Source organism: Oncorhynchus mykiss, chromosome 13 (genome assembly GCF_013265735.2).
Source record: "Oncorhynchus mykiss isolate Arlee chromosome 13, USDA_OmykA_1.1, whole genome shotgun sequence".
Taxonomy (NCBI): Eukaryota; Metazoa; Chordata; class Actinopteri; order Salmoniformes; family Salmonidae; genus Oncorhynchus; species Oncorhynchus mykiss.
Window position 1 is genome coordinate 39,110,507 of NC_048577.1, and position 13,515 is coordinate 39,124,021.

General features: G+C 42.2%; 1 protein-coding gene across 1 annotated transcript; it reads left to right on the plus strand.

The window, feature by feature from the left end:
• Window positions 1-705: 705 nt before the first annotated feature.
• Window positions 706-12,549, plus strand: LOC110486309 (galanin receptor 2b). The gene is made up of 3 exons (XM_021557806.2): window positions 706-906; window positions 6,788-7,182; window positions 8,948-12,549. The coding sequence occupies exons 2-3, from the start codon at window positions 6,809-6,811 to the stop codon at window positions 9,699-9,701; spliced, it is 1,128 nt and encodes a 375-aa protein (XP_021413481.1). The 5' UTR covers window positions 706-906; window positions 6,788-6,808; the 3' UTR covers window positions 9,702-12,549.
• The last annotated feature ends 966 nt before the right edge of the window (window positions 12,550-13,515 follow it).

Consider the following 13,515-nt stretch of genomic DNA (forward strand, 5'->3'; position numbering starts at 1 on the left):
ACGCGTTGACGAAAAGCACTCACAACACAAATCTATTTTACCAAATCATTGAAATGTAATATATGTGGATGAGAGACCTCGTTTCAATAGGGGCTAACTTTATCAAGCTGCTGTATATAGTCATCCAAAAGGGTTACGTTTAGAAAAGCATAAAGCATAAGCCATATTCCCTAACGTTGCAACTTGATCCCACAACCAAACAATTCATATATCATCCTTTTCTGAGTCCACGGGTTCAAAGCCCCTAAAGACAAGCACCCCCAACTCATTAGTGAGAACAATCCAAGAGAGCTGTATTGCGCTACTGTTCACAATAAGCTACCAGTCAAAGTTGCCATAATGATGCATTTATGGAAAACTTTGCACCACATTAATAGCTGATGAGTTCCAGCCGTAGTGCCGTAGTCTGGGTCCAGCAGGGGCTTGACTGATTGACAATATTGCTTGAGGTTATTCCTTTATCCCACCAGCTGATAATAAACAGTGGTTGTTAAGCCTTGCTCCAGTACGGACGGCAGTGTGTAAAACACAATGCACCTCTTCTGCAGTGAAGTGTGAACATTCAATTAAATGTGGAGGAGGAGCTTTTGTGAGAGGGGGAAAGGGAAGGGTTGAACTGAGAGAGAGAGAGAGAGAGAGAGAGAGAGAGAGAGAGAGAGAGAGAGAGAGAGAGAGAGAGTGAGAGAGAGAGAGAGAGAGAGGGAGGGAGAGGAAGAGAGGGAGAGAGAGAGAGAGATATCCAGGCAGAATATCAATGTGCAACGGAGGAGAGGGAGGAGAGAGAGAGCTCAGGCTATGGAGCAGATATTAGCATGAGCAGCATTGTTTTTCTGTTGAGGGTAGCAGGACACAACAAACATAAACAGGACATTTGAACAACGGATATATAGTTTGCCAGTAATCCTGGTAAGTAAAAATCACCCTAAATACATCTACTTCTAATTTGCATGATGTGTCTACATTCATACACAAACGCCTTCAAATACTTCTAAAGCAATTCTTCTAAAGGTTTCAAATGCATTTACCATGTACCATATTCTGTTGTGAGGAGGTGCATAACAGCCGACCACTGAAATGTGGGATGCTAGATGGAAATGAACTACTCTTACTGTTGCAATGAGAATGTGCTTCAGAAGTTTGGTTACATGTTGTCTGTGTCTTCACCTTCATTTTATTTCATTACATTTGTTCATTATAAACATATTTATTCCACTGATCTACACTCACCGGACAGTTTATTAGGTACACCCATCTGGTACCGGGTCGGACCCCCCTTGCCTCCAGAACAGCCTGAATTCTATGGGGAATTCTACAAGGTGTCAGAAACGCTCCACAGGGATGTTGGTCCATGCTGATGCGATGGCATCACGCAGTTTCTGCAGATGGGCCAGCAGTATACTCATGCTGCTGAACTAGCCCATTCCATCTCATCCCAAAGATGCTCTATAGAGTTGAGCTCTGGGGACTGAGCAGGCCACTCAAGTAAACTGGACTCGCTGTCATGTTCCAAGCAACGTATTTCCACTCCTCAATTGTCCAGTGTTGATGATCACGTGTCCACTGGAGCTGCTTCTTCTTGTTTTTAGCTGAGTGGAACTCGGTGTGGTCGTCTGCTGCAATAGCCCATCCAAGGAAAAGCAGAAAATCGTATGTTTATTTTATATCCTGTCATTTACCCTCCTCTTATTGTCCATCACTGCTGTAATTCCACACAAAACCATCATTATAACTCAAGACGAGAGGCAAATTCTGCATCCTCTCCAACTGTTGGTTCACACACGCTAAGGGATTAGCTCGATAGCTCGATAGCTCGTCCTCTCTGCCTGCCTCTCAGGCTGGCTGTCATGCTGCTCTTCCTGTCAGCCAGCTCAAATGACATGGCTGTCATGCTGCTCTTCCTGTCAGCCAGCTCAAATGACATGTATGTCAAGATTGTTTCCCCCTGGGAGTTTGGCTTGCTGAGGAGGAGAGTCTGGGCTCTGACTCTTGACAACAGGAGTGGTGAGACGCCTCTTGGAAATGGAATATAGACCGTAGCGGTAAAGCTAAAGTGGTAGGCTAGAGAGCATTGATTTAAATACCAGAACTACTTACTTGTTGTCTCATACAACTCCACTGAGGATACCTCAGAGTTTATTTTAAATAATTTGGTGTATTTCACATAACCGCCCTTCCTCTTTTGGTAATCGGCCATTAGCCACAGAGGTATGTTGACAGTTTGCTTTTTCATTGTTATTCAAGGTCACATATTGGCAATGTGTGAGGAACAGTGGGCAAAGGCAGCCCACTGATTATGAATGTGATGTTGTGTTAGGAAAATCAATGTTTTTATTATCGGATATATTCAATTGAATCCTGTTCTCCAAAAGCCTCATTTAGAATAAAAGGGCACGATACTGTGCATGTTGTTGTGGCACCACAGCAACATGCATTTTGTATTTGATTATGGAAGATTTGAGGTATGTTTGTGACGTGTTTGGATGTGCTCGTTCCACTATGTTTGCTTCTTTGTGTTTGTGTTCCCAGATTGAGTCAGTGTTTGCCACTGTCATTGTCATCTCCCAGATATTCCAATTAGATTTAATATGGAGTCTGTAAGAGATGTAATAGGTGGTAGAAAGACAGTGTTTAGAGAGAGACTGTTTCCCATTCCTATCAGCCAGAAAGCATTCAGTGAATGAGACATTTTAAAAGGGGTTTCCTGTATGCTATAGTACTGCTCCAAGGCCAATATGAGAAATATGTAAGAAGAGTCAAGCATAGTAGTACATCGCCCCTGGAGAAAATTAGGGCACATCGACAGATTTTTCACCTTGTCGGCTCAGGTTTTCCGACCAGCAACCTTTCGGTTACTGGCCCCAACGTGCTAACCGCTAGGCTACGTCAAATACCTGACTTTCAGCTGATGTAATAATAATTTGACAGTGATATGACAAAATATTATTTTTAAGGCTTTCACGGTCCCAAAATTAACCCAGAGATCAAGCCAATGGCATGCAATTTAAAGGGTGGGAAAGGCAGGATGCTGCACACTGACAAATCACCAGATGTACTTTCATATCACCCTTAATATAGTAGGACTTATGAATGATTTGGCAAGAATCCAAGTCGTTTGTTTTAAGACAATATGAATGCGCTACAAAGCCTTTACAGTTGTCGTTATTTTAAAGTGGGACTTGAATCCTCTGTCACAAATATGTAAAACTGTAATAACAATAATGTCACATCAGACCAGTCATGACAGCAGATGTTAGCTTGGCAACCGACTTAGCAGTCATGTCACAAACCTAATAGGATCCCCAGCCAATTAGTTGGCTGAAACAAAACTCTCTGTCATGGCAATTTAAAGTTGGTTACAGCAGCTGTCGTCTTGACATCTGACTTGTCATGTTCATGGTACGGTAGAGATCAGTCAGTCCTGTGCTGGATCAGGTCCAGTTTTGTTATGAGGAGCGATGGGTCTGGCGTAGGCTGATCGAGATCTATGAGGTGGAGGTATATGGCGGTACAGCTCTGCTTTGAGAAATGTGTGTTTTCTAAGAGCTGTCAAGTTGATGCTAGACAAGTACAATCCAAGCCATTTGTGACAGAGGATTCAAGTCCCACTTTAAAATAACAACAACTGTAAAGGCTTATCCCAGTCTGCTGTTCCCACATGCTTCAAGAGGGCCACCATTGTTCCTGTTCCCAAGAAAGCTAAGGTAACTGAGCTAAACGACTACCGCCCCGTAGCACTCACTTCCGTCATCATGAAGTGCTTTGAGAGACTAGTCAAGGGCCATATCAGCTCCACCCTACCTGACACCCTAGACCCACTCCAATTTGCTTACCTCCCAAATAGGTCCACAGACGATGCAATCTCAACCACACTGCACACTGCCCTAACCAATCTGGACAAGAGGAATACTTATGTGAGAATGCTGTTCATCGACTACAGCTCAGCATTTAACACCATTGTACCCTCCATACTCGTCATTAAGCTGGGTCTCGACCCCGCCCTGTGCAACTGGGTACTGGACTTCCTGACGGGCCGCCCCCAGGTGGTGAGGGTAGGTAACAACATCTCCACCCCGCTGATCCTCAACACTGGGGCCCCACAAGGGTGTGTTCTGAGCCCTCTCCTGTACTACCTGTTCACCCACGACTGCGTGGCCACGCACGCCTCCAACTGAATCATCAAGTTTGCTGACGACACAACAGTGATAGGCTTGATTACCAACAACGACGAGACGGCCTACAGGGAGGAGGTGAGGGCCCTCGGAGTGTGGTGTCAGGAAAATAACCTCACACTCAACGTCAACAAAACTAAGGAGATGATTGTGGACTTCAGGAAACAGCAGAGGGAACACCCCCCTATCCACATCGATGGGACAGTAGTGGAGAGGGTAGTAAGTTTTAAGTTCCTTGGCGTACACATCACAGAAAAACTGATTTGGTCCACCCACACAGACAGCATCGTGAAAAAGGCGCAGCAGCGCCTCTTCAACCTCAGGAGGCTGAAGAAATTCGGCTTGTCACCAAAAGCACTCACAAACTTCTACAGATGCACAATCGAGAGCATCCTGTCGGCCTGGTACGGCAACTGCTCCGCCCACAACCGTAAGGCTCTCCAGAGGGTGGTGAGGTCTGCACAACGCATCACCGGAGGCAAACTACCTGCCTCCAGGACACCTAAACCACCCGATGTCACAGGAAAGCCATAAAGATCATCAAGGACAACCACCACCCGAGCCACTGCCTGTTCACCCCGCTATCATCCAGAAGGCGAGGTCAGTACAGGTGCATCAAAGCTGGGACCGAGAGACTGAAAAACAGCTTCTATCTCAAGGCCATCAGACTGTTAAACAGCCACCACTAACATTGAGTGGCTGCTGCCAACACACAACTCCAGCCACTTTAATAATGGGAATTGATGGGAATTGATGTAAAATATATCACTAGCCCCTTTAAACAATGCTACTTAATATAATGTTTACATACCCTACATTATTCATCTCATTTGTATACGTATATACTGTACTCTACTGCATCTTTATGTAATACATGTATCACTAGCCACTTTAAACTATGCCACTTTGTTTACATACCCTACATTACTCATCTCATATGTATATACTGTACTCGATACCATCTACTGCATCTTGCCTATGCCGCTCTGTACCATCACTCATTCATATATCTTTATGTACATATTCTTTATCCCTTTACACTTGTGTGTATAAGGTAGTAGTTTTGGAATTGTTAGTTAGATTACTCGTTGGTTATTACTGCATTGTCGGAACTAGAAGCACAAGCATTTCGCTACACTCGCATTAATATCTGCTAACCATGCGTATGTGACAAATAAAATTGATTTGATTTTGATTTTGATTTATTGTAACCTATTTTTCCTGTGGTTTAATGGTATAACTGATAACAAATCTCTGATAACAAGTAGGTGTTGGACCTCAGTGGAGGTAGAGCAAACTAGCTTAACCGAACCCTACACAATAACTGTCAAATCTACAACACCATCAATGCTTTAATCCTTTCATGATATATCCCGATAGTGACATACTATATCTCAGAGAGAAAAATTAGCAAAAATATGAATTACAGTGAGTGAAATGGTGGATTGCACGAGCAGCTTCTGCTGTATTTTGGAGGATGAGCCATACTTTTGTCCAGAGTGGCACTTACAGCAAGTGCCAATTTACCAACACTCATCGTTGGTCCAACATGAACATTGAACAGGAAAAATAGAGTGAGAATGGTCCAATGATGTCAGTATGCATGCATCCTCATATATAGACTGATTTACTATCTGCATGGTGTTAGGAAGTACAGTATGCATGTGTATTTCTAGTTTAGTTCACAAATGAGATAATGACTGCAGAAATGTAGACTCAAACAAGCCTCCACTGTATAGGCATACCTTAAGCTTTCATACAGTACAATGTAATCACTCTCACACTTAACAAATCAACTTCTGCATCCTCTTTCATGGTTTCATCTGAATCTGCATTTTAATAATATTAGTGATTGTGTATGTGTGTCATGTCATTTCAACCATTTCCATTAAGACGTGGGCATCTTTGAAGCGTTATTGAGGCACACTCCAAAGCCATTGTGCTGGCAAGGCCTACTGTAATCACATGTGATCTGATATGCTGATTTCATCAGTATGTAAAACCAAACTCGTTTTGTTTTTTTTGCCCTAGCACTACATGGCTGATTCAAATAATCAAAGCTTAAATGATGACTTGAATATATCAGCATCTCTCCCTACTCAATTTTTAATAGACCTTGCTGCTGGTATGGCTTAGCAGCCAATGGATGTGTGCATCTTCATGCTATGAGGATGAATGCAAGAGGATAACCAGGTCACTTTGGGTGGGAAGGCTATAGAAAAGACACAAGCGGAGTGGCCCTTGGGTAGTCTGAGCATGCATCGGCTCCCTGTTATGAAAATACATGGTGGTCTTTTTTTCATTTATCCTCACAGTTGGAACACAATCCACCATTCTTGTCAAATAAAACATCCAAAAGGAAATAATTGCTCAAATTTGTGCAATGTGGGATTCAGGACATGAGACATAATAGAAATTGATGTGTTATGAGAAATATTTAACCAACTTTCCTCCCTATCCTCGTGGTTTGAACATTTTAATTAACTGGTTTTAAAACATTTGTGAATATATACGTTCATAAATTATCAGTATTGTGTTCCCTAAAGTCCCTGTAGCCCCTTTGCAGTCATAATTCAACAGCATTAACCACATCGTGTACTTCTCCCATTCTCTTCCAGAACTTCTAAAATATTCTCAAAATGTCAGATCTGGAAGACTTCAGCAAAACAGCAGGGCACTGGAACACATCGGACAGCTACCAGCTGAATCCCACCAGTGTGATCGTGCCCGTTGTGTTCTCGCTCATATTCCTGCTGGGGACCATTGGGAACAGTCTGGTTCTGGCCGTCCTCCTCCGCAGCGGCCAGGTGGGATACAACACCACCAACCTGTTCATTCTCAACCTCAGCGTGGCCGACTTCTTCTTCATCATCTTCTGCGTGCCTTTCCAAGCCACCATCTACTCCCTGGAGGGCTGGGTGTTCGGCTCCTTCATGTGCAAGGTGGTCCACTTCTTCATCAACCTCACCATGTACGCCAGCAGCTTCACGCTGGCCGCCGTCTCGGTTGACAGGTATGTACACTGTAGCTCTTGTTGGCTAATGTCTCATTTAACATTTTTTTTAAATTCAAAACATTGAAATACTCTATACAAATGTTTCTACATGCATACAAATTCCATAAGGAAGATCTTAATTATCATTTAGGGGTTAACTACTTCTTTATGGCTCATAACGAGGAGCTGATAGGAATATACTTCATTTGTGAAATATTTTGTCATTTATATTCGGTTGAGTTCTAACCGAAAGCACAGAGACATAACCTGTGCTGCAGCTCTAAAGGTCAATGCCAATTATAGTACAGAGTTCTATTGCCAAGGTCACTATTTCCCTCACCTCATTAAAGTCCAGCACACTTCCTCTCTATTCAAGCGCCCAATGCTCTCTCTACAGAAGAGGATGGACACTCATTTAGCAAAGCACACGGCAGTAACCTATACTGTAGTCATCCATTGGTCATTATTACAAAACAACCTTAACATTTTCACAGGGAGATAGGGAGAATGCTGTTCAGGCATTTCTTTTTTTGGCAACCCTGTTGGTCACGTTAATTGAAACCCAGTATTCATGTGATCAAGGGAAGGGCATTTTATCTCCATTAAAATGTGGAAATGAAAGAGTAGGTCTTGACCTGAAATCGAGGCTGAATCTGTGATTGAGTACAGTAAAAGACCACTAATGTGTTATCCCTACATGAAATTGACATATTCTTCTTTCCTGCATAAATGGATGCCGTTGATTCTGCAGGGCCCTCTCTATGCTCAGCCCAGTGAAAATAGCCAGTCTTTTTTTTTCTTCTTACATTAAATAAGGGAGCAGAAACCCTGGTGTTGTTTACCTTTTGTAGGGGAACATTCATTTGATAGATGTCCTCTATGTGAAAAATGAGCATCCACTCAGGCTTCAGCTGAGACCTAGAATACCCAGCAGCAATTATTTCACTGCCAGCTTGGGATGAGCAATATACACACACACTGTTTGCCCGTTCATTTGTTGCATTTGCAGCACCAATGTGCCTCTTGTCTATTAACCCCCAGAAGCAAGCGCTCATAATATTTGTGTGTCTTTGTGCAAGCAACACAACAGTAAAAACAATTAATTCCATTTAGAAGGTGGAGTGTAATGAAATCCCAGTTGACTTGCAATTACACATATAAAGCAAACAACATACAATGAGTGTACAAAACATTAGGAACACCTGCTCTTTCCATGACATAGACTGACCAGGTGAATTCAAGTGGAAGCTATGATCCCTTATTGATGTCACTTGTTAAATCCACTTCAATCAGTGTAGATGTAGGGGAGGAGGCAGGTAAAGAAGGATTTTAAGCCTAGACACAATTGAGACGTGGATTGTGAGTGTGCCATTCAAAAGGTGAATGGGCAAGACAAAATATTTAAGTGTCTTTGAATGGGATATGGCGGTAGGTGCCAGGTCCACTGGTTTGTGTCAAGATCTGCAATGCTTCTGGGTTTTTCATGACCATGAGTTTCCCGTGAGTAACAAGAATGGTCCACCACCTAAAGGACATCCAGTCAACTTGGCACAACTGTGGGGAGGATTGGAGTCAACATGGGCCAGCATCCCTTTGGAACTCATTCGAAACCTTGTAGAGTCCGTGTCCCGAAGAATTTAGGTTGTTCTGAGGGCAAAATGGTGGGTGGGGTAAAACTCAATATTAGAAAGGTGTTACTTCATGTTTTGTACACTCAGTGTATATTGATTAATGGCATTATGTTTTAATACAATATGTAACTAAGTCTTTCTGTTTGGTCTAGGTATCTGGCCATTCGCTACCCTCTTCGCTCTAGAGAGTTGAGAACGCCCTGTAATGCCGTGGTTGCCATGGTAGTCATCTGGGGACTATCATTGATCTTCGCAGGACCGTATTTGAGCTACTACGACCTCATAGATTACGCCAACAGTAACGTTTGTGTTCCAGGTTGGGAGGAGTACAACCGCAAGGTGCTGGACACGTGCACCTTTGTGTTTGGTTATGTGATCCCTGTGCTCATCGTGAGCCTGTCCTACACCAGAACCATCAAGTACCTGTGGACTGCTGTGGACCCTCTGGACGGGATGTCGGAGTCCAAGAGGGCTAAGCGCAAAGTCACCAAAATGATCATCATCGTCACAGTGCTCTTCTGCTTATGCTGGCTGCCCTATCATGTGGTGATCCTATGCTATCTGTACGGAGACTTCCCCTTCAACCAGACCACATACGCATTCAGGATCCTCTCTCACTGCATGGCCTACGCCAACTCCTGCCTCAACCCCATTGTGTACGCCTTGGTGTCCAAGCACTTTCGCAAAGGTTTCAAGAAGGTGTTCAGCTGCATTCTCAGTAAGAACGGCAGGAACAAAGTGCATGTGGTACATGTGGCCAACACAGTGCCTGGGTTCCAGGCGGGGTCCACAGAAGTGTCACAAATGAATGAGGACAATGTACGACAAAATGACTGTGAGATGAGCAGCCGGCCCATCGCCGAGCCGAGGGAAGCAACTATAAGCCATTTCCAGAAACAGCCTTGAATGATGAGGCCTATGGTAAAGGACTGTGCAGATTGCCTTATCACAAAGACTTTGCTTTCCAACCTCAAAGGGAAACTCAATGGTGACATTATCTCGGTTTTTGAGATGGTGACAACTGAGAATTTGATGAGAGGGTAAAGAGAGCATGATCCTTAAAAAAACAAACATGAGAATGGTTCAAATAGAGAATTATAAATTAGAATACTAGTCATTTAATTTATGGGTTGCACCTATGTTTCATCACAATATTGGTTTGAACATTTGTTTTAGAACTGATGCCGACTGAGCATTCTACTCTATGCATTGTCAATGAGCGCTGAGGAAGATATCATCAAGTGCATTACAATGGCTTGGAAATACAATTACATTTCAAAACGAGGCAATTAATTAGTAGGAAAACCTTTTGTCATCATTTAGATGTCATCAGATGGACTTGCAGAATAACGTTAGCTAGCAAGCTAAGATTGAGTGGAGATCACCGGATTTTAGCTAGCTAAGTTTAGCATTGCTAGCTATTTTCAATAAACTTTCCTAGCTAATGACAACAGTACCCTCTGTCTAAAGTACGTTTTATGAAGTGATAATGATGGCATAGTTGCGTCCTACTAAATATTTGCAACGTCATTGTAATTTAGATGAAGCAGTCATTTCCCTACGTTCAGAATGAATGTGTTTAATCTCAAGAGTGCGGCTTGAGAATGCTCTTAACAATGGCATGACGCGACCGAGTGATGGAGGTGCAACCTACGAATAGGATCTCTCTTAGGTTCAAATGTATTAGGCTGGTGGTGTTATCTTTTTGCTTTGCACACATTTGTATTTTTCGCATGATTCTCTCTGATGTTTACTGAACTCAGTCACTTAAGAGTTGTGTTGCTGTTGTAAATGCCATGCTGCTAACTATATTATCCTTTATGGCCTCTGTTCACTTGTATTATCTAATCTGTCTGTTAAACTCTATGAAGTCAAATGTCTCTTTTCTCTGTTTGCTTTCTTCACTTTCCTAGTTTCCCCTTTTCTAGTCGAGTCTCCTTAAAAGCTTGTATACTACCTCACTGCTGTGTTAAACTACCCTGCCTCTCATGTTCTTACTCTCCCTCTCATTTAGAAATTCCAAGAAATGCAATTTTCCACCAGCAGGACTGATTTTCCTGCAAAAGGCCAGAACAGAAAGGTATATATTTTATATTTAGAACTCTCCTTCATACCCAGCAATTTTGTCAAAATGCAATGTGCTTTCTGTATTATTTGTTTTCGCCTTTGTGACACTTCCTTATGTCTGTACTTTATGTACTTCTCTAACTTGTTTATGTGTATTGGATGAGATGATGTATTTGGTTAAATATTGCCTAACATTTTAGAAGTGGATGTAAATATCAATTATCAAATCAAATGATTTTTTTTTTGTCGCGGTATTTAATGCTATTATTGGTAACATATCAAACCCTAATCCTAGCTTCATGTGCACAACCCTGGGTTCAACCCTAAACCTAGACATATCCTTATGTAGTTTTTATGAAAGGTACGTTCGTGTAAAGTAGCTATTCCTAAGCAATTTGTTTAAACTAAGACGAACAAATATTGTGTGTTCTAAACATTCAAGCTCTAACAGACCATGCTTTAAAAGCTCAATTGGTTCAGCTTATTAACATGAAACAAATAGCTTACCACCTCATGGGTATCTTAGCCCATATGCTGTAGATTTTCAACGTCTCTAACGTCTCAGTATGACTAATTAAAAGCAAATTCCGCCTGGAGGAATAACAATTGCTTTCATGGGAATTGCTTTTTATCCCTATATGGGATTTCAGTCCCTACATCAGTATTCATAAGTACAGTACTGAGACGTTTAGAAAAGCAATAAGGAGTTGTAACAGTCTCATCATAGCTCATTGTGTTCTTTGCTATGCTAGGTTTGGCAACATGCACACGACCCATCTAAAAGTCAGGATGGAGTATGTATCCTTTTCTTGTTCACCCATTAATAATAGGAGGAAACACACGTGACACACACTTCACATTAGAAACGCTTTGTGTGTTTGTTCTGAGAACCTTCATTGGTAAAAAGGTAGAGGGACAACAATGCTCTAAAGTGGTCAGTATCACACATCATGTCTTCTGAAGGTTGGAAAATATAATGAGCTAATCCGATCTCAATAGAAGACAGCAACTATTATCATGCCAAGAGTAGAACTAATTTACCTTGCAAGACGTGAGGAGCCTCAATTAGCTAAATCCCATTTCAGGTATGCTATATGTCTAATAAAATGACTATTATCATGGTAACAGTCACAGGTTCAGTCTCACCCAATTCTTATGAAGCGTTTTCTAAGACCTTTCTAGTCTGGCTCACCATCCTACACATTTTATAATTGTCTCTCCAAATGGTGGTTCGATACATCCACCTACTCCATTGATCCTATTCTTCCGGTGGCAGGCAATAATTTCCCATGTTTCATTCACTGGCATTACAATAAGTACAGACAGTAAATATCATTATTGAACTACAGGCTCTCTGTTTGCACTGATATGATTATAGAAAGGCATTGTTTGTCGTGAGATTTTTTTGAGGATTTTTCAATGACGCTCTATAAGGCTCAGTACTTGTTTCTGAATTGTCGTGGCAACCAATCAATAAGCCTGCAGCCTCCCTTGTCCTCAGAGCGCTTACCCTCATCTGTTTCACACCTTGTAGCGTTACATCCTTGAATGCATCTGACCACGTTTGTACATTGAATAAATATGAAGCTGTGTGAAGATAGAGCACACAGTGCTGAGCGTGCACACAAAATAGGATTATTTTTCTCCATTAAAGCCAGTTGAGGCTGCTGAGGGGAGGACGGTTCATAGTAAAGGCAGGAATGGAGTCAATGGAATGGTATCAACCACATGGAAACCACGTCTGATACCATTCCATTGACTCCCCTCTAGCCATTATTATGAGCCGTCCTCCCCTCAGCAGCCTCCACTGATTTAGGCCTACCTGTTCTTGGCAGATTGTTACTTTTCCTCTAGGAAGTAACTCATACTGTAGTAGAATATCAAGGAAAGCAGCAAGAGAGAGTGAGAGAGCAAGAAAGGGGAGAAAGAGGGAACCCCCAGAGATCCTTGCATCTCTGGAATTTGACCTGGGAGCAGGCAGCATTTGCATACAGGAGTTGCCTCTGCTTCACTTTGAAGGAGCTCCTGATTAAAGAATAAAGCTTGTAAAGAAGAAAGTCAAATGTAATTATCATGCATAGACATTACAGAATGACTCTGGCCAATGTGTGCTACACGAAAGCAACGTTATGCATAAACAGCATGATTTGGACTCATCAGTGTATCATCATCATGGTGGGAGTGCATTCCTTAATGTAATCACGCTGTAAGGCATTTCAATCGGAAATGTAGCTTGTCACACCCAAAACCCAAAGCAAGAAATTAAGACTGGGATGAAAGCTTTTATTTTGGCACACGGTAATTGACGAACATCTGCCAATTGTGCAGTGGTGGTACAAGATGTGAAGTTAAATAGAGAGTGGTTTGTCTCTGCGAATTCGTCCCTGAGATGTGTTTCCTGACTCATTGTTGGGATAACTCTATTGTGCGGGAGACTTCCTCCATCCCAGAATGACGCAGCTCGGACACAATGTCCTGGATTTGTATATTGAAAAAAGACAAGAGATTCGAATCCATGTCCACCGCACCAGCTGAGTCAAGAATCAAGTGCCTTACTGTTTGACATTGTCAAACTTCAATCTGTGGGCAGATGATACAACTGCAATGAGTTATCTTTCAAAGACAACTTCATTGGTATCCTAAAATGTCCATT